The sequence below is a fragment of the Rhinatrema bivittatum genome, chromosome 3 (genome assembly GCF_901001135.1).
Source record: "Rhinatrema bivittatum chromosome 3, aRhiBiv1.1, whole genome shotgun sequence".
Lineage (NCBI taxonomy): Eukaryota > Metazoa > Chordata > Amphibia > Gymnophiona > Rhinatrematidae > Rhinatrema > Rhinatrema bivittatum.
The window spans coordinates 452040940-452067517 of NC_042617.1; the positions used below are offsets into that span (position 1 = coordinate 452040940).

A 26578-nucleotide genomic window follows, 5' to 3' on the forward strand; every position below is an offset into this window, starting at 1 on the left:
CTCAGCAGGGCTTGCATACGATTCCGGAGCTTTGATCTTCTCTTGGAGGTCAGACTGACCTTGTCTTCCTGGGTGTCGAATTGGACTCCTAGGTATTCCAGCAACTGAGAAGGCTGTAGGGAACTCTTGTTCAGGTTTACTACCCATCCTAGGCTTTCCAGAAGAGATATAACTCTGTTGGTTGCCTGGTGGCTCTCCTCCGGGGACTTTGCCCTGATCAGCCAATCGTCCAGGTAGGGATGGACGAGAATTCCTTCCTTCCTGAGTGACACCACCCCTACTACTATGACCTTGGTAAAGGTTCGTGGCGCAGTGGCTAACCCGAAGGGTAAAGCTCGGAACTGGAAGTGTTGATTCAGGACTTTGAAGCGTAAATAGCGCTGGTGATCCCGATGAATTGGGATATGTAAGTAGCTTCCGACAGATCTAGGGATGTGAGAAACTCCCCTGGCTGAACTGAATTCTTGACAGACCGTAGAGTTTCCATGCGAAAGCTGGGGACCCATAGGTGTCGGTTGACCGACTTGAGGTCCAGGACAGGCCTGAAAGTGCCCTCCTTCTTGGGCACTATGAAATAAATGGAATAATGCCCAGAATGTATCTCCCCTGCAGGCACTGGATTATGGCTTTTAGGGACAGGAGCCTCTGCAAGGTAACGTCTAGTGCCGTCCTCTTGAGGGGTGAACAAGGAGATTCCACAAACTTGTCTGGTGGGAGCCGAAGAAAGTCCAGGTAGTACCCTTCTCTGATGATGGCGAGGACCCACTGGTCCGAGGTAATCTCGACCCACCTGTGGTAGAAGAGGGTTAGCCTGCCCCCTATGGCTGCTACCCCCGGATGGGTCGGCTGATTGTCATTGTGGGGTGCAGCCGGGACCCGAACCCGAGCCGGTTCCCCTCTTGTTGCGCTTAGTCCAAAAGGACTGGTTCCTGGCCTGTGGACGGGGTGCTTGGTAGCGAGTCCTGTACAGGTTGAAGCGCTGTGAGTTTCTACCTCTGGATGGTCTAGGAAACGGGCGCTGGCTCCTCCTTGGCCTGTCTTCTGGTAGACGGGGTAATGGATAAGCACCCCATTTATTGGCCAGTTTCTTGAGGTCACTGCCGAACAGGAGGGATCCCTTAAAGGGCATTCTCATGAGACGTGTCTTGGAAGAGGAGTCGGCCGACCAATTACGTAGCCAGAGCCGCCTCCTGGCTGCCACTGCGGATGATACTCCCTTGGCTGCCGTACGGACTAGATCGGAGGCTGCGTCAGTGAGAAACGAGAGAGCTGATTCCATCTCTTCTCCCGGGGTGTTGTTCCTGGCCTGTGATAAACAGGAACGCGTCACCACGGTGCAGCAGGTCGCGATTCGTAGGGACATGGTTGCCACCTCAAAGGCTTGTTTCAAAATGGCGTCCATGCGCCGGTCATGTGTATCCTTGAGGGCCGTCCCCCCTTCCACCGGAATGGTGGTGCGCTTCACAATTGCGCTTACTATGGCATCTACCTGAGGGCACGCCAGCATTTCCTTAGCTGCCGGGTCCAAGGGGTACATGCCAGCCAAGGTCCGACCCCCTTTTAATGAGGCCTCCAGCGCATTCCATTCCAGATCCATTAGCTGCTGTGCTACTTTGTAGGAGGGGAAAATGGTGAGTCATTTGACGCAGGCCCTCTAACAGGGGGGGGTTCATTCTCGGTTCCCCCGGGTGTCATGGCCCGGAAGAGCCAGTTCCGTCAGGCATTGAGAGATCAGGCCTGGAAGATCCTCTTTCAGAAAGAAGCGCCTCATGGTTCGATATGGTTCAATCCCCGAGGGAAATTCTCCCTCCTCGGGGGGCTCTTCGTCTTCCTCAGGGCAATCTGAATCCCCATAAGTGGGGCTTCCGGGCGGCGAGTGGCCGTGCCTAGGCCTTGAGGTCCAGGGGCCGGGCCATCCGGTACATATGGACCTGTTCGGGGCGCAGCCTGCATTGTGACAAAGGCATGAATCCCCTTAAATAATTCCACCCAGGAAAGCGAGGCCGAATCTGGCCTCAGGGGCACCAGGTCTCTCGGGTTCCCTGGCAGCTCCCTGCTGCCTGCTAGGTCCGGGGTGTTCCCTGAGGAACTGGCAAGTACGCTGGGTTGCGACCGGTCCTGGCCTGGAGCTCCCAGGGCCTCTTCACATTGGCACATAGGGAGTCTGCTTCCTCACACTGTGTGGCTCTGAGGTTGCATGCAGAGCAGAGGTTTATGCCTGATTCTGGAGGTGCCGGCTCCGGTGACGCATGGGCTCTCTTACGCTCCAACTAGTCTATTAACCCAGCTAGATTCTGCACTTTGTAATATGCGTGAAAGATGTGCGCCTATCCACTGGCGCCTATGAACGGGCGTTTATTATGAACGGGCGCTTATCAACGTGCTCCTATCACCTGGCACCTATGAACGGGCGCTTATCATGAACGGGCGCCTATCAACGTGCGCCTAGCAACGTGCGCCTATGCGCATAGCAGCGGGCGCCTAATAGTATGCGCTTAGCGACGGGCGCCTAACAGTATGCGCTTAGCGATGGGCGCCTCAGTATGCGCTTAGCGACGGGCGCCTAACAGTATGCGCTTAGCGACGGGCGCCTAACAGTATGCGCTTAGCGACGGGCGCCCGAACAAGGGCAGAAGGCGTCGGTGAGCAGACAGGCAAAATGGCGACCCCCTTGGCGAGTTGCCACGTAGGCAGACTCTGCTACTCCTCGGTTCCTCGGAGACCAACAAGAAAATGTACGCCTTACCTTGTCTTTGGCGCTTCCCGGCTGCGACCCGGGCGGTCTCCGGCTGCGGGGGGAGAGGGTGATTACCGTCACCGCCGCACTCGAGGAGGTGCACCCGCTGCCTCTAGGCCGCGCCCGAACTCGTCTCGCTCGGGGGCCAAGTCCACGCCGGGACCGAGGCTGCCTCTATGCCATGCCCGAGCCCTTCTCACTCAGGCGCTAGGTCCCTGCCGCGAACCGGCCACCGGACCGAGGCACTCACCTCCGAGGGACCACGGAAATCACCTCGGGAAACTCAACTGGGGGACTGACCGAATGGTATCACCGCAGGAGTGCGTGGTTCGTCTTCAGGTAGGTTTCTTCTAAGAATTTAGTCGTTAGAATTTGGAAAAACGCTTAGCGAGCGTGAGTAGCTCCAAACTGCTTTGGAGACAGAAATTACTGAATTGCTGCACTTCCTGCGGGTGTATATGTACCCGTGCTGACGTCAGATCCGTCTCCAACTGCTAGCACAAGCACACTATACCCACTTGTTTTGAGTCCATCTGCTACACGCTAGGAAATGGCCTGTTACAGGCCCCTATAAATTTAAGTCCAAAGGAGGTTTTGTTGAATGTTCCTATAAAGACACTATCCTCCACGCAACAACAGTTTATCGGGGCTCTAGCGCATGCTGTCAGAGGGGAGATTGCCAAACATTGGAAAGAGACCCAAGCACCTACCTTCCCGGGGGTCATGCAGAGACTGAAATGGATCTATTATATGGAATATCTCACTGCCCTGAGAAGAGACAAGCTGCAACAATTCCACAGCATGTGGCAACTATATCAACAATGTTCTGGCTCCATTATCCACTGAGAGACTTCATAGCAGGATGGGGAGGGTGGGTGGGGAAGGGGAAGAGGGCAGGGGGATGCCAGGGGTAAATATTCAGCTACAAGTTTATTTTACTATGCTATTATGTTTGTTTATTGATGTTCTTGAAAATATGGGACAGTTCTGTGATGTGATAATACTTGTAATTTGCATTTAATTTTCAATAAAAGATAATTACAAAAAAAAAAAAGCTATGAAGGATGGTAGAATTTTAATAACTGGGTCTTAGGCTCACAACCCATGGTCTAGAGGAATAGGTCCTAATACTCTCCATCCTTTTGAAAGCAAATTCAACAATCCCACTGTGGTGTGGCATTTGAGACTTATTGAATTTTGTAGTTGTCTGGGTGCAATACTTCATGGCTGCTTGCTTTCCCACCATGAGTACACGGTGTGGGGTTTCACAAATCTTGGAAGAGATTGGGCACCTCCAGCAACTTTTGAGGCATTGAGCTACTTCAGCAGACTAAGAAAGGTACCCTGGGTTGACTAGTTACTCCAAATCAAAAGGAACATTAGTGATCCTTTCAACAAAACTTGGGAAAGAAACAATAGGAATGGGTAGAAAAGCTCTAAGTTAAGTAAAAGTACTTGGGTAAGTAAAACTTTAAACACTTATAAAGAAAATAGGAAAAAAGAGCAACATCTGGAAAGCTATATATACACCAATGCTCATTGTATGGATAAAAAGTACCAGATCTAGAAGCAGTTATGAAAGAGGCTAAACCTGGCAGTCACAGAGACATGGTACATGGAAAACTATGATTAGGATACAGTTATATCAGGCTGTAATCCTAAGAAATTCCATGCCATGCTGGGTCAGATGAAGATCCACTGAGCTCAGCATCCTATCTCCTACAATGGCTAGTTTGGATTTCACAGACTCAGCAGATCCCAAAAAGGAGATTCTTTTCACTTACTCCCAGGGATATCAATGACTTTCCCTAGTCTACCTGATTAATAATGTTTTATGGACTTTTCCTCCAGGAATTCATTCAAACATCTTCTCTCGAACGATGGACTCTGGCACTTCCAGGTTAAAGCACAAGCTTCAACCCATATTCCTTTGTATTATGTTATAATTACCTCCTGCCTTTACCTTTCTTCCAGCTATTTAAGCTTCCAAGTTTTTACTCCTTGTTAAATGTAACTTTGCCTTATTCACCTCTATTGTTAATTACTTTATTTACTGCTTCAGTTATACCCTTGTTCTATGTAAACCGATCCGATATGGTTATTACTATGAAGGTCGGTATAAAAAAGTGTTAAATAAATAAATAAATAAATAAATAAATAAATAAATAAACAAACAAACCCCACTATGCTAATCGCTTTGACCATGCTCGCTGGCAAAATATTCCACAGCTTGATACCATGTTGAGTAAAAAATAGTTTCTATGATTTGTTTTAAACTTCTGTTTGTTAGTTTAATGGAGTGCCCTCTTCTTTTAGAATTGTTTGAAAAGGTAAATAACTGTCCTTTATTGATCTGTTCTATTCACTCATGAATTTATAAACTTTTATCATGTCCCTTCTCAGCTGTCTCTTTTCCAAGCTGAAGACCTAATCTTTGTAGCTTCTCTTCTTAGAAGAGCCATTCCATCCCCCTTTATCTTTTTTTTTTGCTCTTCTCAGCATTACCTCATGAAATTAAAAAGTCATGAGATAGGAAGCAGTATTCCATTGTGGACTACTAACTGATAAACAACAGGAAACATAGGGAGAGTCTGGAGTGGCAGTGGAAAGGGTCTGAAGTATAGCTCAATGGTCTTTCATTTGAGCCACTGCTTCCTTGATATTCTCTCTAATCCAAGGCCGTTGGCAAGCCAGTGTTGGACATCATGTTCCAAGGCCCAAAGCCATGTAAGTCTGAAGACACCAATACCCACTGCAGAGACTTTTGATGCCATCTCAAAAATATAGATTGACCAAACTGTGTTTTCTACATTCCATCCCATTGTCTACTAGTGATTCCAGGTTGTCAGGCTGCTCCTAAGGGAGATGTTATAACAAAGCAGAATTGCTTACCTGTAACAGCTGTTCTCCCAGGACAGCAGGATGTTAGTCCTCACATATAGGTGACATCATCAGATGGAGCCCTGTCACGGAACACTTTTATCAAAGTTTCAAGAACTTTGACTGGCACACTGAGCATGCCCAGCATGCCACTAACCCTGCAGGTAGCAGGGGCCCCCTTTCAGTCTCGTTTTTAGCAAAAATACGAGCAAAAAATAAAATAAACGAAAGCGAACCCAACTCCGCAGGGTGGCAGGCGGGTTTCGTGAGGACTAACATCCTGCTGTTCTGGAAGAACATCTGTTACAGGTAAGCAACTCTTCTTTCTCCCAGGACAAGCAGGATGGTAGTCCTCACATATGGGTGAATAGCAAGCTACAGGCTGAGTCATACGTATGAGGCCAAGCAGCACCGAACATGTGCAACAGGCACAACAACTGGGGTGCTGTTGGCAAGGATGTGGCAGCCTGAAATTCACAGTGGGTCGAGGTAGGACGATTTGGGCTCCTACACTGGAAACAAATTTCTCAGGACAGACTGGCCAAAGACGGAATCCCTGTCGCCCAGCCTTGTCCAGGCAGTAGTGAGCTGAGAAGGTATGGAAACAGCTCCATGTCACAGCCCTGCAGATGTCAGCAATTGGTACTGAACAGTAGTGTGCTACTGACGTTGCCATTGCCCTGACTGAGTGTGCCTTCATTCGTCCCTGCAGTGGAAGGCCTGCTTGCTGGTAACAGAATGCAATGCAGTCTGCCAACCAGTTTGACAGTGTTTGCTTGCCCACCGCATTCCCAAGTTTGTCCTGATCAACTTCCTGTGGGCTGTAGTGCGGTCTAAGTAAAATGTAAGAGCACATTTACAGTCCAAGGTGTGGAGAGCTTGCTTACCTGGGTAAGTGTGAGGTCTTGGAAATAAAGTGGGCAAGACTATGGACTGATTTAAATCAGTTACCACCTTAGGAAGGAATTTAGGGTGAGTGCGGAGAACCACCCGCTCATGAAGGAACCTTGTGTAGGGTGAGTAGGTCACAAGGGCCTGTAACTCACTCACTCTGCGAGCAGACGCGATGGCTATTAGGAAAAGAACTTTCCATGAAAGGTATCTGAGTTCGCAGGAGTGCAAGGGCTCAAAAGGAGTGTGCATGAGCCGTGCAAGTACCACATTGAGGTCCCATGCCACGACCGGTGGCCATAGTGGAGGCTTAAGATGTACTAAGCCTCTCATGAAGCGACTCACCAGGTGTTGAGCCGTTATCACGGCATCCCCTATTCCTTGATGGCAAGCAGAGGTGGCACTAAGGTGCACTCGGATAGATGATGTCTGGAGACCAGATACTGAGAGGTGCCAGAGATAATCTAACAATCTCGATGTGGGGCAAGAAAAGGGATCCAAAGCCCTTTTGTGTGCACCACAAGGTAAACCTCTTCCATTTAGAGCGGTAGGATTTTTGTGTGGAAGACTTCTGTGAAGCTACTAGGACTTGAGATACGTCACTTGAAAGGTTGAGTGGTTGTAGTATCAGCCTTTCAACATCCAGGCCGTCAGAGAGAGGGCTTAGAGGTTCGGGTGGCGTAACTTGCCTTGATTTTGTGTTATGAGGTTCGGTGACGTGCCTAGGCGAATGGGGTCCTGGACAGAAAGGTCGCGAAGTATGGGAAACCAAATTTAGCAAGGCCAGAACGGGGCTATGAGAATCATTAAGCCCCGGTCCTGTTGTAGCTTGACGAGGGTCTGGCTTATTAGCGGAATCGGAGAAAACGCATAAAGCAGGCCTTTGTTCCAGGGATGGGTGAAGGCATCCCTGGCTGGTGCATGTCAGTCCCTGTGCAGGGAGCAGAAACTTTCCATTTTGTGGTTCTGACTGGATGCAAAGAGGTCAATGGTCGGATAACCCCACCGGTGGAAGATTCTACTCGCAACTGAGGGATCCAGAGAAAATTTGTGGGGCTGGAAACGTCGACTGAGGCAGTCTGCCAGTGCATTCTGTGTGCCTGCTAGATAAGTGGCTCGCAGAAGAATGGAATGCGACAGGGCCCAGGCCCAAATCTGTGCCGCCTCCTGGCAAAGTAGATAAGAGCCTGTGCCCCCCTGTTTGTTTAGGTACCACACTGCAACTTGGTTGTCTGTTTGAATCAGGACAACTTTGTTGGAGAGGTAATCCTGAAATGCATAAAGGGCGTACCTCATTGCTCGAAGCTCCAGAAAGTTGATTTGATGGGTCGCTTTGGCTTTTGTCCAAGTCTCTTGAGTTTGAAGGCTTTGGACGTGGGCTCCCCAACCTAGAGGCAACTGCTGCGCGGAAAAAAAGAAACTGAAGGGGGACCCCTGGTGGCTGCAGGGTTAGTGGCATGCTGGGCATGCTCAGTGTGCCAGTCAAAGTTCTAGAAACTTTGACAAAAGTGTTCCGTGACAGGGCTCCATCTGATGATGTCACCCATATGTGAGGACTCCATCCTGCTTGTCCTGGGAGAAAGGGGGCTCTCCTGGGATCTAGTAATCACTGGATAATGTGGTTCAGCATTAGGCAGTAATGGCTCATTCAAAAGCAAGGATCCTAGACTTCAGGAAAACAATGGGGAATACGTCAACAAGTTATTAAGCTAGGGGAACTAGAGTGAGAAAAACTGAAATTAGATATGTAAAGGGCTACAAACCTTTTTTGTTAAGAAGATAAATAAAAGGAGGAGGAAAAAGTGGCCACAGTGGTTTTCTAAAGATACCACAGGAGTGAAAGCTCCCCAAAAAATGCATGATGGCACTGGGGACTGTGGGGTCACCAATGCTTAAAGGGGCAGCTTTGCTCTGAATATGCCACCTTCTCCAACAAAGAGGTTCCAGAGATACTGGGTACCTTTTTAGCAAGACCCCAGCATGACCATGGTTGGTTTCCTGAGCCATGAGTTGGGCCTTCAAGGCCAGCTTGCTTGAGCTCGGCTTAAATTCACCAGCAACAAAGGCACAGAGCCGAAACGTTCTGGGTAACACCGTGGAGCATATTTCACGTCCATTAGTGTTGTGGTCCTTTCCAAGGCAGATGTAGCACACATTAAAATGGTCAGGAGCAAGAGATGTGAATGGGTAGACTGTGGGCCGTATGGTCTTTATCTGCTGTGATATTCTATGTTTCTATGTTATATTTCTATGTCAGTGATGGATATCTTCTGTATGCACTTTGGACAATTTAAAGCCACTGGCCTGCTTCTCTAATACGGTGAGAAAATCCATCAACATAAAATCAAGAGAGGAAAAAAAAATCTTCAAAGATACTGGTGAGAGAAAATAAAACCAGAGGCCTGTCCAACACCATATTTTCAACTGAATAAAATGAGGGAAGAGGAGACTGATTTGGCAGATCATAGTAAAAAATTAAAACGTAAGGAAAACAAAAAAATCCTAACTAGAGACTTAAGAAACTAAAGTGGTACATTCTTCTTCAGCAATTATGGTCAAGATAGGGCATTTTGTTATTCTTATGTACTGTTAGGACAGCTAAGAAAACTAGAATTTAAAAATAAATAAATAAGATAAAATAGTAAAGTTTCTGGCTGAGGCAAAGGAGAAAATTAACAAACACTGAAGAAAAACTAGGGAGCCTATTGGAACATGTCTGATTGGGCTGGCAGAAAAACAGTAAGAGTTGCTACAGGGCTACTGTACTGTAGAAAGTCAAAAGACTCGCAGCCTTTACCAGAAAGCTATGGAAATTTACTTCCACGTGGCACCACATGTAGTCAGATGACCCACTTGTGTGATTGGTAAATCTGACAAGTCTTCAAAGAAAATAAACATTTCCTTCTATTGCTTGATGGTCATGTAAAAAAATATTTAGCCTTTTATCCACTCTGTAATGAGACTGTAGAGTGAGTCTCCTTTTAGCCTGATTTTCCTGATCCAGTGATTAAAATGGAAAATAAAAGTAAGATATGCACATCAAGATATCTGGGTGTCTTTGCTCTAAAGGCATTCTTAAAAAGTTATTGTAGTTGGAATGCTAGGGTAGAATGTTAAAATGTAGGCCTTTATTTAGGAGCTCAGAGCACCTTTGAGGAATGAACATGCATGCCAAGACCCAAATAATAGAAAATATACATTAGTTACCAATATGAAAATACTTACTCTATGTCCAGCACCATGTATGGATTAGATTGCTCTTTATCCTGTTCACTGTCATAAAACAGGATCTTCTTGCTGCTTACAACCACATACTATAAAAAATAAATGAGATGGGAGGATACAGATTAGTACACAAAAATCCAGTTTGGGGAAAATTTTCAATAAACATTGAGTTTGTGTTGTAATCAAACACTATTGCACTAAATCTCAAAGCTAGTACACATCACCAGAGGAATAAGATAAGAAAGACACTTTACAAACTTTGCTACTCAATTTATGTTAAAGCAAGATATTTCAATAGACCTTGTGTCATTTCAGCCTGAAATATAATGAATTTGGATTATGCCATCTGTCAAAGGATTACTTAGATGGGGAAGCTCATTTTCAAAGCAAAATTCCCCACAGATTTGACTGGCTCTGCCTCCTTTACCCTGCCCTTTTCAGTGCTGGTAAAAGTAGCCACACTGTACTATATTCTCTTTTGCTTTGGACACATTAGCTCCACTCTACCCCCATCCTGTAAGGGGTACCAAACCCCAAAGTTGGGTCACTTTCAGAGTTTGCTACCTAAATGTCTGCATTTACTTTGCAGAGCATCTGTGGCTGAAGTCCTGATTCCCAAGCTAATTTCATGTATGATTAAATTAAATGTATGAAATGTACTTCCCTTCTGGTCTGCTATTAAACTTGCCAAACAAGATTATTATGTCCATTTGACAAACACCATTGAATTGGATTTGAAAGTATTACATTTTAATATTTATTAAAATTTGTTATCCACTATCACAACAACAAAAGGTTTGAAGCAGACTACAATATGAACAGAAACAGTCTCTTTGCCACACTCACCTCCCTCCTCAGATTGCCTCTGTCTCTCTGCCCAGATTATGGCTGACTTCTTTCACGAAAATATTGACAAGATTAATCGTGAATTCCCCACCAGCCTGTCTCTTCTGCCCCCACTTCATTCACCTCCCCTTCCTTTGGCTCCTGCCACATTGTCTTCCTTGTCTGAACTCTCCTCCTTCAAACTTGTTTCTCTATCTCCTCCACTGTGACTTCCCCTCTTTTTTCAAATATGCTGTTATATCACACCACTCCTCAAACCCTTTACTGGACCGTACCTGCTCTGCTATCATCTTATGCCCCGCCTCCCTTTTGTATTCACACTTCTTGAATAATTATACAATAGTATATTTGCAAAGAATGTATGTAAGATAGAATGACCTTAAATGTAAAGTTGAAAATTGGCAGTGGGAACTTGGTTGGCCACCCCCAATCAAAAAGGCATTCTGCTGCCCCTGTTTCTGAGCATGCTACCAAAATGGCCATTCATTCTCTTACCGCATACCACTTAGACTACTGTAATTTGCTCTTCACAAGCCTCAACATTGAACCATCTTTTTCCATTACAATCTATTCAAAAGTCGGCTGCATAATTAATCTTCCTTTGGCATCACTATAATCATGTAACCTCTCTTTTTAAGTCACATTGGCTCCCCATTCACATCTGCATACAGTTCAAGCTTCTCTTACAAATTCATTTACTCTGCAGCTCCTCACAACCTATCCTCTTTTCTTCTCCCCTCATTACTCCTTGTGAACTCTCTTCATGGGTTAAGTCACTTATCATACTGTTTTCCTCCGCTGCCAGCTCCCGATGTTCTTTCCACCTTGCTGTGTCACATGTCTGGAACAGTCTTCTTGAGTTGGTGAATCATGATCCCTCCAACTTGGTCAGGTTGCTTTAAATCCTAACCACTTTTCTACAATAAATACACTTTTCTACAATAAATAATACTTTTCTACAATAAATAATACTTTTCTACAATAAATACACTCCATGGAGCTAGAAATATTGATGAGATTTCTAGCTCCATGGAGCAGGGATCTATGTATATCTCTAGTAGTGGTACGGGGAGGGCAATTTTCAGCCCAAAATTTTACCCTGGTAACTGCTTACTCACTCAGGCAAAATCTTTTGACAACTGTTCTCAAAATAACTCTTATTCTGGCTGAAATTATGTATACAGCATTGTTCATTATATTTTTTTAAATGAGCTTAGAATAAAAACTTTAGGTTAATTATTGGAAGTGCTGTGGTAGTCAAAGTACACTGAGCAAGTGACCAGCATATGCACAATGCCTCCATTGTTGCTCTCTTGAAAATGTATTAAAAATGAAAATGCCTCTAAAATAAAATCATAACTGAATTCCATCACTTTCCCCCTCTGCAATTTTGGTATAAAATGGATCTAAAAGAGAGGGGAAAAGGTACTGAAAGAGGCCTCTAAGCATATTTAATGACATCAATGGATCCACATGCTCAAAAGGTGCTAAAGTACAGAAGTAAATGGTCACAAAATCTCCATCATCAAATCTTGATACACATTTCTAAGAAAAGAAGGAATCAATGAGAACCCACTGCATATGTAGAGAAAAAAGCAATAGAATTTGCAAATCAAGAGAAAAAAAAAACACTCTTTAAAGAGTTAGATCACCAAACAAGAAAAAGCAAGTGGTAAAAGTTTTCATAGAGTTGAAAAATACAAAGTGTTACTTCAGCAATGACATGTTGATCAAAACCTAACACAGAAATTAAGAACAGTGAACATAAATCTAAAGATGAGAGATTGATAACTGCAGCATAGGACAGTGGACCATGAACAAGATGGTTCACAGAATGCATAGAAAACATACAAATGCAGATTCTGTAGCACAGAACTAGAGATGATTGCCCATCTCTTGGCTGGCTGTAATGTGCTAATGTCAGAAGAATGCATATAAAATGGCAATAAGATAGCATGGGTCATCCACTGGAATCTGTGTAAACACTACAACATTGCAGTACCAAACACTGGCATGACGACCCTGACAGAACTACAGAGAAGGAAGAAGATATGATCACATGGGACATTTCCATGCCAGTTGATATAAAGCTTGATGCCAGAAAATCAGACAAGCTAGTAAAGGAGAAGCACACAAGAACTGCACTATTTACAGAAGTGTCAATTATTCTGTATTATGGACAGAAAATCAAGCATCAAGACATGCAATCAGAAACCAGAAAATGTGGCAGAAATTTACAGAAATAGTTCTAATTCTCTTGGGCAACACCAAACCAACTTAATTATAAAGAATTTCCAAGAGCTCCTCAATATGTTGCTTATATGTAATATATATATATATTACATCTCCTGAGCACCAAAAGGAAGCTCTCTTTTGCACATTGCAAGTATTATGATCAGCACTAACCATAAATTAGAGAGACAGATCATACCCAACATTCCCTGGTTTAAGAGTGAGGTTTCGTTCCTGGCCTGGTATGTACAAAACAAACTCACCTGAAGATACTAACCCACAAGAAAAGTTTAGAAAACCATTTACAGAATTTGTTTAGGGCTTTCAGATTTCTGCAGCCTGAACTGGCTTAAGGAAGCTGTACCAGCCAAAAATGCTTTCAGATTTTCATGTTATTATGATATAATGTTTACAAGTTTCTGAATGTTCATTTTAATCACTCCAACTGTAAATCTAAAATTCAGGCATTGTATTTTTTTCTGAATCATATACAGGCATTACATTGATATATGTAAAGCATAATTTTATAAAGGAAAGAAGAATCCCTGCTCTGTCCCGCATTAATATTCCAAGCATAATGGTATAGATCCTAGCCAAACATTTTATAAGGACAAATATCATTCAATAATTAAAATAAGGCACTCAAGAGTGTATGCAGAAATGAAATAGCAGCACTGCTCAAGTGCCAAATATACTCCATAACATATTCCATCATTCCTTGCTAATTACAATGCCTTCGAAAAGCCTTGCACATTTTTTCACATTCTGCTGTCTAAAAATTTCAAATCAAAATACACTGAAGTAGGAGTTTGATTCACTGACCTCCACAATATATTCTACACTTTCACCATGAAAGAACAATTATAGACATCTAAAAGTAATTAAGAATTAAAAAAAGTCTCAGCTGCATAAATCACACCCTTTGTCATAACAAATCCAATTAGCTCCAGTTCAAAAAATTGCCTTCACAAAGCCATAATAAATTAAATAGAGCTCACCTGTGTCCAATCACAATAGTTGAGCAGATTCAAATGCTTCTGGATGAAGAATCAAACTGTTTCAGTTATATAAAGTGAATTTGAAATAAAGTTCAAAACATGCTGAGCAAGGAATTGATGAAAGAATTACTGAATAATGTTCTTCAGAGATACACATTGAGGGAAAGGCTATAAGAAAGGGCACTGTGAGGACTATGATTACTTTAAAAGAACTACAAAGATTTCTGGCTGAGACTAGGGGAAATGCTGACTGTTCAACAATTTCAAGATGACTCCACAAACATGACCTGTGTGGGAGGGTGGCAAGAAGAAAGCCTTTGCTGAAGAAAACACAAGTTTGCTTACCATAAACGTTGATTTTCGTAGATAGCAGGATTTCGAACAAAATAACGATTTCGCATGCGTCGCTTCCCATGACACTTTCCCTTGCGTTGACTTCTCGGACGCTTTCGCACGTGTCCATTTCTCCAACACTCTACTTGTGTCAACTTCTCTGAGTTCTTTACTTGTGTTGACTTCTCTGAAGCCTTTACATGCGTCGACAAGCCTGACGCTTTTCAAGCAGTCAATCAGATGCTTTCCTATGCATCAATTCTTTAGGCCTCACAGTCTGCGTTGATGACAAAACTTCTAGAAATTTTAATAGCCTGCTTCTGCTTTCTCCCAGATCCCACTGAGGCAGCTCACCTTACCGGGTCTGGGTGGTGGGTTTTTAGGTCTGGAGAGGAGCGAGTCAATCTTCCTTCCCCTAGTGAAGGGGCGTAGGATCCTGCTGTCTCCTCACGGAGTTTCAAGATTTTAGCAGCTTTTTGGCATTCGGCTCTGGGAGACATTCTTCCCCAGTCTCTGCAAACCGCTTGGTCATGTTCGGAATTGAGGCACAGGTAATAGTAATTGCACCCATTGGTCACAGACATGATGTTGCCGCACTGGCAGTACTTAAAACCAGGGGCTTTTGGCATCGTAGCACTTAGAAATGCTTTTTTTTTTAGGAGAAAAAAATGTTTGGTGAGAAACCAACTCCACATGTGCATTCAGGGCACGTAAAAATAAAACTGAGGAGATTCATTTGAGATGTGTAGGACGAGCCGTGCAGCCATGACACCCGTATGACGTCACCCAGACAGCATGGCTAAATAAGCCTGTTTATCAAAGGAAAAAAACATATAATGTGCCACATAGTGTTTTCAAAGAAACACTTAGGGGACACAACATGCATGTGGGAGAAAGTTTTGTAGTCTGATGAGACCAAAGTGGAACTTTTTGGTCTCAATGCTAAGCAATGTGTGTGGTGTAAAACTAACAGCTCATCACCCTGCTAAGCATGGTGGCAACATTATCTTGTGGGGATGCTTTGTAAATACCAAGGGAAAGACGGATGGTGCCAAATATAAGCAGATCCTAGAGGAAAGCCTGTTCTAGTCTGCCACAGACCTGTGACTAAGAATAAGATTCAGCTTTCAGCAGGATAATGATTCTACGCCCAAAACAAAAGCAACAATAGAGTGACTCAGCAAGAAGAAAGTAAATATCCTCATTGGCCCAGTTAAAGCCCAGACAGAAAACCTGTGGCAAGAGTGGAAGACTGCAGTTCACAGATGATCCCCAGTCAACTTAAAAGTGCTTGAGGCCTTCTGCCAAGAAGAATGGGCAAAAACTGCACCATCCCACTATGCAAAATTGGTAGATGCTTATCCTAAATAAATCCTGCTGCAAAAAGGACTTCTACCACATATTGAGTTAAGGGGTGTGAAGATATGCAGTCAATTTTTTTTTTTTGGGGGGGGGGGGGTATTAATTACTTTTGGAATATTTCTATAATTATTCTTTCAAAAAGTTTAAAGTATGTTATGTAGATCAGTGAAATAAACCTCTAATGAATTTTGATTTGCATTTTTTTAAGAGTGTAAAATGTGAAAGGGTGTGAAGACCTTTACAAGGCATTGTAACTATGTGGGGAAAAATTAGTTGTAGGGGGATACCTTTTCATTGGAATAAATACACTTGGGATCAGCTTTTAAGAGCTATGTCCCTTTCATCAAGTCAGTACAAAATGAGCAAAGGATGATGTTGCCTTAATATACAAGTCAATCATGGGTTGGATTACAACCACATAATAGCATAACCACAAAGTTATGTGGTTGTGTTATATGTGTATACCACCTTCCTTAGACATAGTCTGCCCCAATGTGAAATGATTCGGGAAAAGGGGTGATGTGTTTGGGAAGCATGAAAAAGTTGAGGGAGACAAACAGCAGAATTTACAGCTACAACTAGGAAATGCTTGGAGAAATTCCTGCATGCTGATTGACTAAGACAAAGTCATCTCCATGAAGATATCTGTCAAGTTGTCAAGAACTAGATCTAGTTTTTGCACAGCATGACCACATCATTAAGGGGATCCTTCGTCTATCACTGAACCTAAATCCCTTAACAGGTCTCTCTTTCTCCTGCTCATGAACACACTATTTCTTTTTCCTTGTCCCAAATGTATGCTATTTCTGAAGCCCAAAGAAAGGTAAATCTTAGTATCTTTAGTATCTTAGTTTGAGACTGTCTTCTGCCTTAGATGAAGGTTTTTACTATTGTTTTAAAATCAGATCTGCCGGGGCAATAAAAGAATCATGCATGGGCAGTTGCTTCCTCCACTGTTGCTAGCTGGAATTTTCATTGTTTTTTCTCAAATTGTTGCTGGCTTGTGGCAGAGAAGGAAGCAACTGACAAGACATGAACATGCTGCTTACTTTCAGTTCTTCTGCAGCTCTGGAAGTTCTGAAGTTTGAAACTGAGAGGAATACTTTAGTCTAGGGCTGGAGAGAGCTCTGAGATCATGAATTTTAAGATACTAAAATGTATTCTTAGCCTTCATGCCTGTTCTGAAGCAAGAGCCAAGGAAGAGGTAAAATGATATTTTGAAGTATTTGGCTGCTGCTTCAAAGCTGAGCTCTGTGCTGTTATGTCAAAATAGCACACAGCTGATATCATCATTGGGAGGTTCCTTCTGTATGGTTTTTCATATATTCATACAAACAATATCATCAGCAGCATGGAACAATTCTGTCCTATTTAGAAAATAAAGGGGGAGGTAAAAATTTACTATTGTCTTCAAAATTATTATTCCTATTTTTTTTTCAAACAAACATTTGAGTGTACCAAGAACTCATACTATGACTCACTCATGGCAAAAAGATCCTGTTCCAGGAATGCCCTTCCAGAGGAGGTGGTGAAGAGAACAGTCAAAGAATTCAAAGGGGCATGGGATAAACACTTGGATCTCTAAAGGCTAGAGGATGGAAATGAGATAATCGTGCAAATTCCAACTTGCATTGCACTCTCTCCTGTTTGATCTATTAAGGAAAATGAATATTTTGATTCAATACGAGGTGTGACTTACTTCCATTGTCGATTATTAATATTTGCCCCTGACGAAGACAGAAAATTTTGAAACTCCGCCAGTCGAATGATTTTGGAGACAACACTATAACATTTGTTGGCTCCTGTGGATTTAAACTCTTGTTGGATAAGCCTAAGTTTAGGTGACACAGTCTGGAGTTAGTTTGCTAATTTATTTTGCTTTATTTCTAGCAAAAAGATTGTATTTGCATAAAAAATACTTTATTTAAAAAAAAAAAAATATATATATATATTCCTGGGTCTCTTTGCCATTGACTTTGTCCTGGGCCAATGATTATAAATATAGAGGTACCCCATTTGCTATAAGACACAGACACCAATTTCGATGTTGCAATCTGAGTGCTGATTATTGGAGGGCTTTTTAAGCAAAAAGTGTATGTAAATATTTGCAATGCATTGTTAATTTGAGTGAAATTCTGTTCTATGTTTTAATGCAACTGCAACATTGTTCCCTGCTTAGATGGCAGAAGGAAAAGAGGAACTAGATTCAGATGACAACTGAGGGCCCTGACTTCAATGAACTGATACACAGACATAAAGGAAAAAGCACAGGACTGCTTTTATGGCAAAATCCTAAAGGTAACAAAGAAAGCGTGCATGGGGTAGCTTGCTGATGTAGCTGCTACTACTCTTAACCAATATGTCTTCATACTTTTGATGCAACTCCAACATTACTCTCTGCTTCAAAGGAGGGGGAAAGGGGAATTGGATTCAGACAGCAATCAAACAGGGCCCTGACTTTTTCGATCTGGGGAACTGATAAGCATGGGGTTAACCTGTACATAGCATCAGTTACTACCCTTAACAGAAGGCATGGATTACTACCCTTAACCAATAAGCCTGTTTCTGATGCAACTGCAAAATCGCTCTCCGCTTTGAAGGAGGAGAGGGGGATGGAGGGAAAGATGAATTTGGATTCAAAGACAACACACACAAGTCACGACTTTTTTACATCCTGGAGTACTAATAAACAGACATTAGGGAAAAAAATACAGGACTGCTTCTATGGGCAAGTCCATAAGCAAAGCACATCAAGCAGCACCGACTGATACATGGGGGTAACCTGCACAGTGCGGCAGATACTACCATGGGATGCTTGCTGGCAGACTGGATGGACCATTGATCCTTTTCTGCTATCATTTCTATGTTTCTATGACAATATGCACATTTCTGGCTGTTAAATGTTTGCATTGTGCAACATCCAAAAGTGAATTGGGCAGATTTTTTTTTTTTTTTTTAAAAGAGGGAAAAGGTAAGATGTAGTTAGATTTTGGCAGAAAATACTAATCCAGGGTCTTAAATAGATCACTATATTCGGGAAGTTATTTTCAGTCCTGCAAAACTGCTAAAGATGTACTGTGCTCTATATCCACCTCTGGATTAGTAGAGTTACTGACAGTCAGGTCACAGCTAGAGGAGTGTGGACAGTGCAGTAAATTCAATTACTCTCCTTTCCAAGCCTTTGCTCAAGGCAACTTAAAATTGAGGTACATTAGGTAGCTTCCTTCCCCAGAGGGCTTAATCTAAAATTTTACCTGAGCAAAAGAGGACAAAGTAACATTGCCACGATCACAAGGGACATCAGTGGGAGAAATGGGATTTGAACCCTGGTTTCCCAGTTTCTCGGCTTACTGCTCTAACCAATAAGCTACTTTTCCAATCCAGTGGAGAAGGGGAGCTGTTAAGAGACAGCATGTGGCAGTAGAAAGCAAAGCTACTCACCTGTACAAGGGGCTCTCAATAAGATAGCAGGATAAATCAGCCATAACAAGTAGGCGACGTTATCTAATGGCGCTGACTCCGATCCAGTTCTTAGAGCTCAGAAGTCCTTCTGAGGATATCTAGGAGTTGCCCTACACCATTGTTGCCTTGTGAGCCCCTCAGTTTTTTCTATAGTAGATGACTCTCCAAGGGGGGGGGGGAGGGTTATAATAAATGTATGGCTGATTTATCCTGCTGCCTATGGAGAACCCCGATTACAAGTAAGCATTGTCTCCTGCATCTTATCTCTGAATAGGGACTCTCCTATACATGGGACATCCACCAGACAATCATGAACATTTTTCCAAAACCTGCTCACTCAGAGCCAAGCGAGTCTCCTGGCTCCAATAAACATTGCTGAAATTCGGGTTGTAATTTCAAAATCCTCCCGTGTAGACAATTTAGCTGCTTTCTGCACTCCACCATGTCCTCCAAATCATGCTGGAACTCAGCCTGATTATTAATTTCCCCAGGAGTTAACCCAAGTAGAGATAGACCCTTGACCTGACAAGGTCAGGCTGAAGGGAAGGGTATGTAAAGGAGTGTATGTTAGATCTTCCTTAAAAGTCCAGAACCAGGCATTTAGCATTGTCTACCTTAAGACAGTCCACAAGAGAACCCTGCTTGTAGGGCACTTCCCCTGAGGAGAGGGATAAGAAAGCAGGCCCCACAAAGGAGAAGAAAAGTAGCTGTAGCAAAGCTCCTGCTTCTATCTAAAAACTACTGCATTTTGTTTCCAACACTGTTGAGGTAAGCAGGCTCTGGGTTGTTTAATTTTGCCTGTAAATAATTAAAGCTTGAATAGCTGGAATTCAGTCTATTCTGTTCTCCAACAAGCCAGAGACCACTCACGTTATGTTACAAGGTACTGCGCACCATGAACTGGTGAGCCACAATTCTTGCGCTAAACATTGATCCCTAAAAGACCTTCTTTCCAAAGCCCTTTTCAAGGCAGATTGTGCCACTACAGAATGGCACAATCTCTGGACAACTCTAAAATCAAGAAAGGCCTGGACTCTGTATTTAAGTCAATCTTGTGTTCTACAGGTAGACAAGGTATGGGAGACCGACACATTCATCTGGAGGTTGTTTAGAAGACTGTGAATAAGAACAGAAGCGGATTCCATAGGAGGCTGGATAAGTTGTAACAAAATGGGAACATCTGTTCTAGGATCCTCTTCCTCCCTGAGGGTCCTGGGCAACATACTCGCTATTTTCTTCAGAAAACAAAACTAACTAAGGTCCTTGGGAAGAAGGTGTGCTTTGGCAAGGCTGCAGAAAGGTTGGAAGGCATCCCTCTAGACCCTTCATCATCAGATCATAGAGGTATATCCAAGACCCGGATGAAGGAGGGGATATTTAGTGGTCTGAAGGAAAGGGGACCATTAAAAACTCTGACTGAACCAATGCCACCCATTCCCCTCCAAACTCCTGGAGGGAAACGTCCTAATGGGAGGGAAGATAGTTGTGATATTGAGTGGATTCACTTCCACTGTTGAAGCTCCTCAAGTGTATGCTTGGACATCTTGGGACTCTCCTGAATTCTGCTATGCAGGAACAGTTCTTCTATTTGGGACAGGTGAGGCTCTATCCTATCCTCTGGACGCAAGGGGGTAAAGAAATTCCTCAACATTGCAAACAGTTGGACCCCCCATCTTTGGATGGGCTCGCTGCGCTGCAGTATCTAGGAGCACATCTTCTTCTGATACCCAGATGGGTTTGTCCTTATCTAGCTTTGCAGTGGCACAAGAAGAGCTTGGTGGAACAGGTTCTGAGGATAGGGACACTTGGCATTGATGAGCTTTGTACCTGCTGCGTTGATGCACTCTGCTGGGTGGAATCAGGCAACACCATTGATGCTGGTACCACAACCTTTTGCATCACGGCTCTATTTTCCATCAACAAGGGTTGTTTGCTTCTCAGCGATGAGGCGCTCTCCATCGAGGACATTGCCATGATCTGTGCTGAGGTGCTCCCTGCCAAGGGAACTGAATGTGCTTTTATCTGTGCCAGCAAGCTCCGCACTGAGGTAGCCGAAGGCACCCTTGATGGCACCAGGGAATCTGGGAAGAACCAGCTGTCCAGCATCATGGAGATCCCCCACACACCACGGAAGATGACACTATCTGTTCAAAAGAGCTGATCATGAAGACAACCAAAGGCATTCTTTTCAGAACTGAGTCAGGGTCTGCCCCAGCAGAGCTCTCCTCTTCGGGGGCTGAGTGAGATGGTGCCAGAGTAGATCCCTCTCACCACTTAAGCATTCTTCATAGCACATTAGGCTTCTGCAGCAAAGTGTGTAGCTTTTATTTTTTAAATATATTTTATTCAAAAACATATTCTAGAAATCCTAGCGCAGATCTGGAAGCTGGTGCCAATAAGGATGGAGCCTTACTAGCTTACTTGTGGAAAGAAGGGAAGGCTGACTCGCGGAAAAATCTCTGATGTTTCTTATAGCATTGGGAGTCCGAAGAAGCATCAACCTGAGTGACAGAGTAGTTGTTCTGCCCACCCTCACACCAAGGATACAGGGTTTTACCCTAGACTTACTTTCGCAGGTCCTCCATCTTCCAGGTGTGGATCTGAAGTGTTCATGGAGATATCCTGCTACAATTAGGGCAATTTGGGGCATCGTGGTCTGGACTTGGGCAGAGGTAGCAAATAGCATGGGTGAATGTGATGAATATACAGCAGCTACACTTGTAGGTCTTAACTTTGTGGGTTTCTTTACCTTGGATTACTCCATCTAATTTAGTGCCCTTTTGGTATGGTAGGTTTGCTATATAGCCTCTGAGTAACAATTTTTTGTAGGGTTTGGTGTTAATTCACAGAGTGCTTGGTAATGAACAGAGTTTGAGTCACTGTTACTGAAGTGACAATATAATTTGAATTTGTTACCTAGTTCAGGCCAGCCAGCAATTTCAGAGATTGCCTTCAGCCAATGCAGCATGAATTTATTAACTTATGCATTTCCTGTTTTTGTTTTTTGCAGTCTACTCCCAAAAATCATAGATAATTCATCCATCAGACACAGACATGATTTCTGAAACATATTTGAACTAGGTATATACATATGAAATAAAGTTTTAAAGTTTGATGTCCAATTATGTTTTTTTATAGGATTGTTCTGACAAGGGTGGTGTTGATTGAGGATATAGGATTGTTGAGTTTAATTATCAACATTTCAGGGGTATAAGCTTGAAAGTTAATTGGGAGGGGGCAAGGCTGAAGGTTAATCTAGGGTGTCTAATATCCTTACACTGACCTTGCCCATAACACAAAGTCCTTAAAATCATGCTTTCCCCAGCCTGCATGGTCTAGAAGATGCCTTGTGCTATACTCTATTGTGCCCGTGTTGGCTGGAAGAAGATAGATTTATACTTCACTCAAACTAAGTGGGACAGAAGGTGGTAGATGTATGCGTGTGTCGTTCCCATTCAGAGCCAGGAGGTGGTGGCAGTATGTGGCTATCCTCCTGTCAGCTGGCACAGTAAAGGAAAGCTGAAGAACCCTTGATCCCAGCCTTTTGTGAACTTTCTGAAAACATCCCTCAAAGACAAGATTGAAACATACATATGTTATTCATAAACAAATCCCCCTGATGCTGTTTCAGTGAAATAGTGGCCTTTGTTGGGGTATACCTTGATATATATTGTATCTGTGACTACACCTCTAGAAAACTTCTAAACACTGTATCTATAAATGAGATTGGGAGAAACTATATACATTGTACCTATAGGTAGTTGCAATATCTATCTTTTTGTATGTATGACTGAAGTGTGTTGAAGTCTAGTGCATGGTATGTATGTGGGTGTTATATGTCTTAATTGTGCAGCTGATACTTAAGTAACTTGTCAGTTTAGGGCTGTAAGGGTTCTAGCATCTATCTGAATTGTATTTAAGCCTTTGGTGATAGAAAGGTTTTCAAGAAAATTGATATGTAATAAAAGATATTCTACACTGTTAGACTGATTCCCTTCCACTTTTGCTTTTGGTCTACAATTTTTGGGAATTGTGTTCTCCTTGTACTTTCATTGTTTGATTACCAATGTGATATTATATCAGATAATGGCCATTTCTAAAAAGGACTCATTACCCTACAAACCACTCCACTAAGTGAAAATCTGTGACATCCTCTACTAATAGCTGATAAGTACATTTACTGGATAAATGTACTTTTATAGTCATGGTGCTAATCTTGACCCAAAGTACACCAATCAAGGGCATAGCACAAGTTTCCTGCAGGCAGATTAGAAGAAGCCATTACACTCCATCCTATCTATATACAACTATAGGGAAAGAACAGAGTGCCATAGAGCTCCTCAAATATAGAGGCATACACAAGCGGACATTAAAAAAAACAAAAACAACACCCACTTTGATTTCTCTTACCTTTTTAACCCATCCAAACTTCTTGGTATTTCGGACAGGCAGTGAAAGCCAGCCCTCCAACCTGGATTCTGCAACAGTGACAGATGGCAGGTTAGATTTCAAACAGCATCTCCTCTCCCAGACTATCATGCCAATAACTTAAGCTTGATTTTGGTATGAAATAGTGAAAAGTGATTATCTGCTAAAAAAAAACCCAACAAAATAAGTGCTTTGCAATCTATTGAGCAGATTTCCAAAACATCTCAATGCACAGCCACTATCAGCAAATAAAGCAAACCAAATGATAACATAAGCAAACAGGGAGTGAATGCTTGCTAATAGGATGAAACCATTTTATAATGTAAGACAAAACACCATAAATGCCAAAAAAAAAAAAATGGACACAAAAAAAAATCCAGGAAACAAGGAGCTGCACATCAAGTAATGAATGCAGAGCAGGGATAATGGAAGTTAAAAAGAAGAACATGATGGTAAAAGGGCAGAAGTACCACATCTTGTTTATAAAATAATTGTGAGTGCTATGGTTGGCAGAAAAGGCCTCTTTCAATTTCTAAATCATCTTGGTTGTTTCATAAAAGTATTAAATTTGCACCTTTTCCTTGTAACTATAATCTAGGGTCATCCCTTTGACAGTTGTTAAATTGACCTCACATATAAAAGGGTTCAACAGACTTTTAATATTTAAAACTGAAGAGAACGAATGGCTCATACATGTTTTATAGAATACAGCAATATTACCACTTCTTATTTATGCAATATTAAAAACATTTTTCTTTTTTCATAAAGTAACATTTGGGCAGTTTTGTCCTACTAGCAGGTGAGAGAAATTACAGGCTGCAGTGAACACAAACATACTCCAACTAATAAAAACTCAGTGGACAATTATGCATTTTTACTACATGTAACCTTTCCCGACACTTAAGCCAGTGTATTTGTGATAGCCCCTCTCTGTAATAGAAGTTTTATTGTGGACCCCTCATCCCTGGGAATTTTAAAGCCTCTATAGTCATATAAAGGGAATAATTAGAGAAAATGTACCCAAAGGGATCTCAAAACACAGTAACAATGGCAGACATACAGAATACTTCTTTTATAGCCTTTTTGACTGCTCTGCCAATCTCTTAACTTGTTGAACCACTAAAGTGTGAGATTGCTGTGATTGCCAATAATATAATTTAAAAAGAAATGATACCACTGAGGTCTATAGAAATGGAGCGCTATCTTCCAAGGAGATAGGGAGGGCTCAGAACAGCAGATTTGTTCTTAATGGTACCAAAGTATGCATAGTTTTTGTAATTTATGTGCACCTTTAAGTGGACATTCCCTGGTTCATTTCTTATGTCTTATTTCACTTTTTGTATATTGTCTCTCTCTCTCTCTGTCTCCCTTGGCTTAGTCCCTTTATGGAACTCTAGATATGAAGTTTGATATATGGTAATAAGGCAATAATCATGGAAATGCTCTCACAATTCAAGTGACGATATATATGAATGCCCTCAAGTGACGATATATATGAATGCCCTCAGTTCAAATGGTACTATTGCCCATTGAAATCTCACTTAGTTTTACCACTGAGCAACAGATTAATATAACAGATTTATGTAACTTGGTGTCGGTAGTGAATCCAATTAGATGTCTTTCTGAGCTAGTCTCCTGAAACTGTATTCATATCTACAATTTCATCATGAACATAATTCCTTGACAGTTACAGAAATTACAGCCAACTGATACCCAGTTAAATGAGCTGCTAATAAGTCATTCAATTTATAAGCTTATTTTTCCCCAAATTCAGTGGAGAAAAAAGAGAAAGTGCTGTAGAGAAAATGTGGGTTTTAAATAAAAGTTCATAAATTTTGAGTGGAATTTTATTAGTCTTGGGACTCATTTTTAAATCATTATATAACCAACTCACAAATTTGTTTTTTTACGGTAAATCTGCTCAAATTTTCAGGTGTTAAAACCAAAGCTGTGAATTTCCTTCAGGTTTTCTCTGGAATTTCGTGAGACTTCGCCTTGTAAATCACTTGCAGGCCTCCTGTGGGCCACAGACAGGACAAGGAGGAATGGTTCAAAGCAACTTTCAGGTTAAACCAAATTATAAATTCTCCAGCAAGAGGCAGTAATTGTCAGATTTACCCAGAGAATCAGGATGAACCAGTTACAATCCATTTGCTTTACTGTACCTATCCACTATTGTTATTGCCTTGTACTGTGGCCTTAACTATATAAGTTGTAAAAGACACTCGCTTTTTAAACCTTTTTTTGCATGGCAGAATTACTGCACCAATTTCTTCAGCTATTGTTGCTAGGCTTCTTCCCGAAATGAGCATATCCTCTACAGTGACAATAACTTTGCTACTGTGTTTATCCAATGACTTGTATAATTGATCTGATCAAAAACGTGTGTGTGACATTTTCCAAAATCTTTCTTTGGGTTTGGTGTATCTATAAACATCCGCACATCTGTTTTTAACTGCCAGCAGAGTTCCTGCTGTTTCGTCTGGATAGACTGGTTACATTTTTGCTGTTGTGATAGTCTAGTCCTGAATCTTTGTTCTCAGCCTTTTTTTTCTCCCAATTGCATGAGAAACAGGTCGTCGTTTATTGCTGATGACATATTAAGGCTAGCCAGCTGATATGCATAGTGATGTTTGTTAAGGTCATCTACATGAGGACCCTTTCACAGTGATCAATCTTATAGTTTGCTGTGCTACAATGTATATATAAGTCAGAGAAGAGCAGTGGTTGGTAGAAAAAGTGTGACAATGCAATCCCAAGTATGAGGTCTATGCTCCCATGTGCACTATCTTCACTACTGGAACAAACTGACACTTTGATAAAGTTGTCAATTCAAGTACTCCAGTTTGAATTTGCAGTTTTCCAAACCATAGTGTAACTTACGGTAAATGTTACTGTAAAAGACAACCTCCTGTAAATTCTACTATATAGCCTCCCATAAGTACCACATTAGGTCAATATGAACTACTTGGAGATGATTAAAGAAGGATTGCCATTATTGTGATGGAACTTTTTTCCCTTCTTGAAGATGAAGTTGACTGCAACAATGTCAATTCTTAGCAGTTCAAACCATGGGGCACTTCCATCTACATTCAACTCACGCAACTCTGCATCACCTGCTCATTAAACTACAATGTCGTCTCAGTTCTAGGTACAAGAAAACCTGCTCCTTATTTGTTAAGAG

At 42.3% G+C, this 26578-nt stretch overlaps 1 protein-coding gene across 10 annotated transcripts in view; it reads right to left on the reverse strand.

Annotated features, from left to right (window-relative positions):
* Window positions 1–26578, reverse strand: part of ROCK2 (Rho associated coiled-coil containing protein kinase 2) — a 442704-nt gene that overhangs the window by 54779 nt on the left and 361347 nt on the right. For all 10 annotated transcript variants that reach the window (XR_003855695.1, XM_029595904.1, XM_029595908.1 and 7 more), the window contains 2 exons: window positions 23377–23444; window positions 9734–9822 (listed from right to left, as the gene is read on the reverse strand). Coding sequence is in view for 9 of the 10 variants with exons in the window: in XM_029595904.1 (XP_029451764.1) it covers window positions 9734–9822; window positions 23377–23444 (157 nt within the window). In the remaining variant the exon portion in view is untranslated. The remainder of the gene's footprint in view (window positions 1–9733; window positions 9823–23376; window positions 23445–26578) is intronic.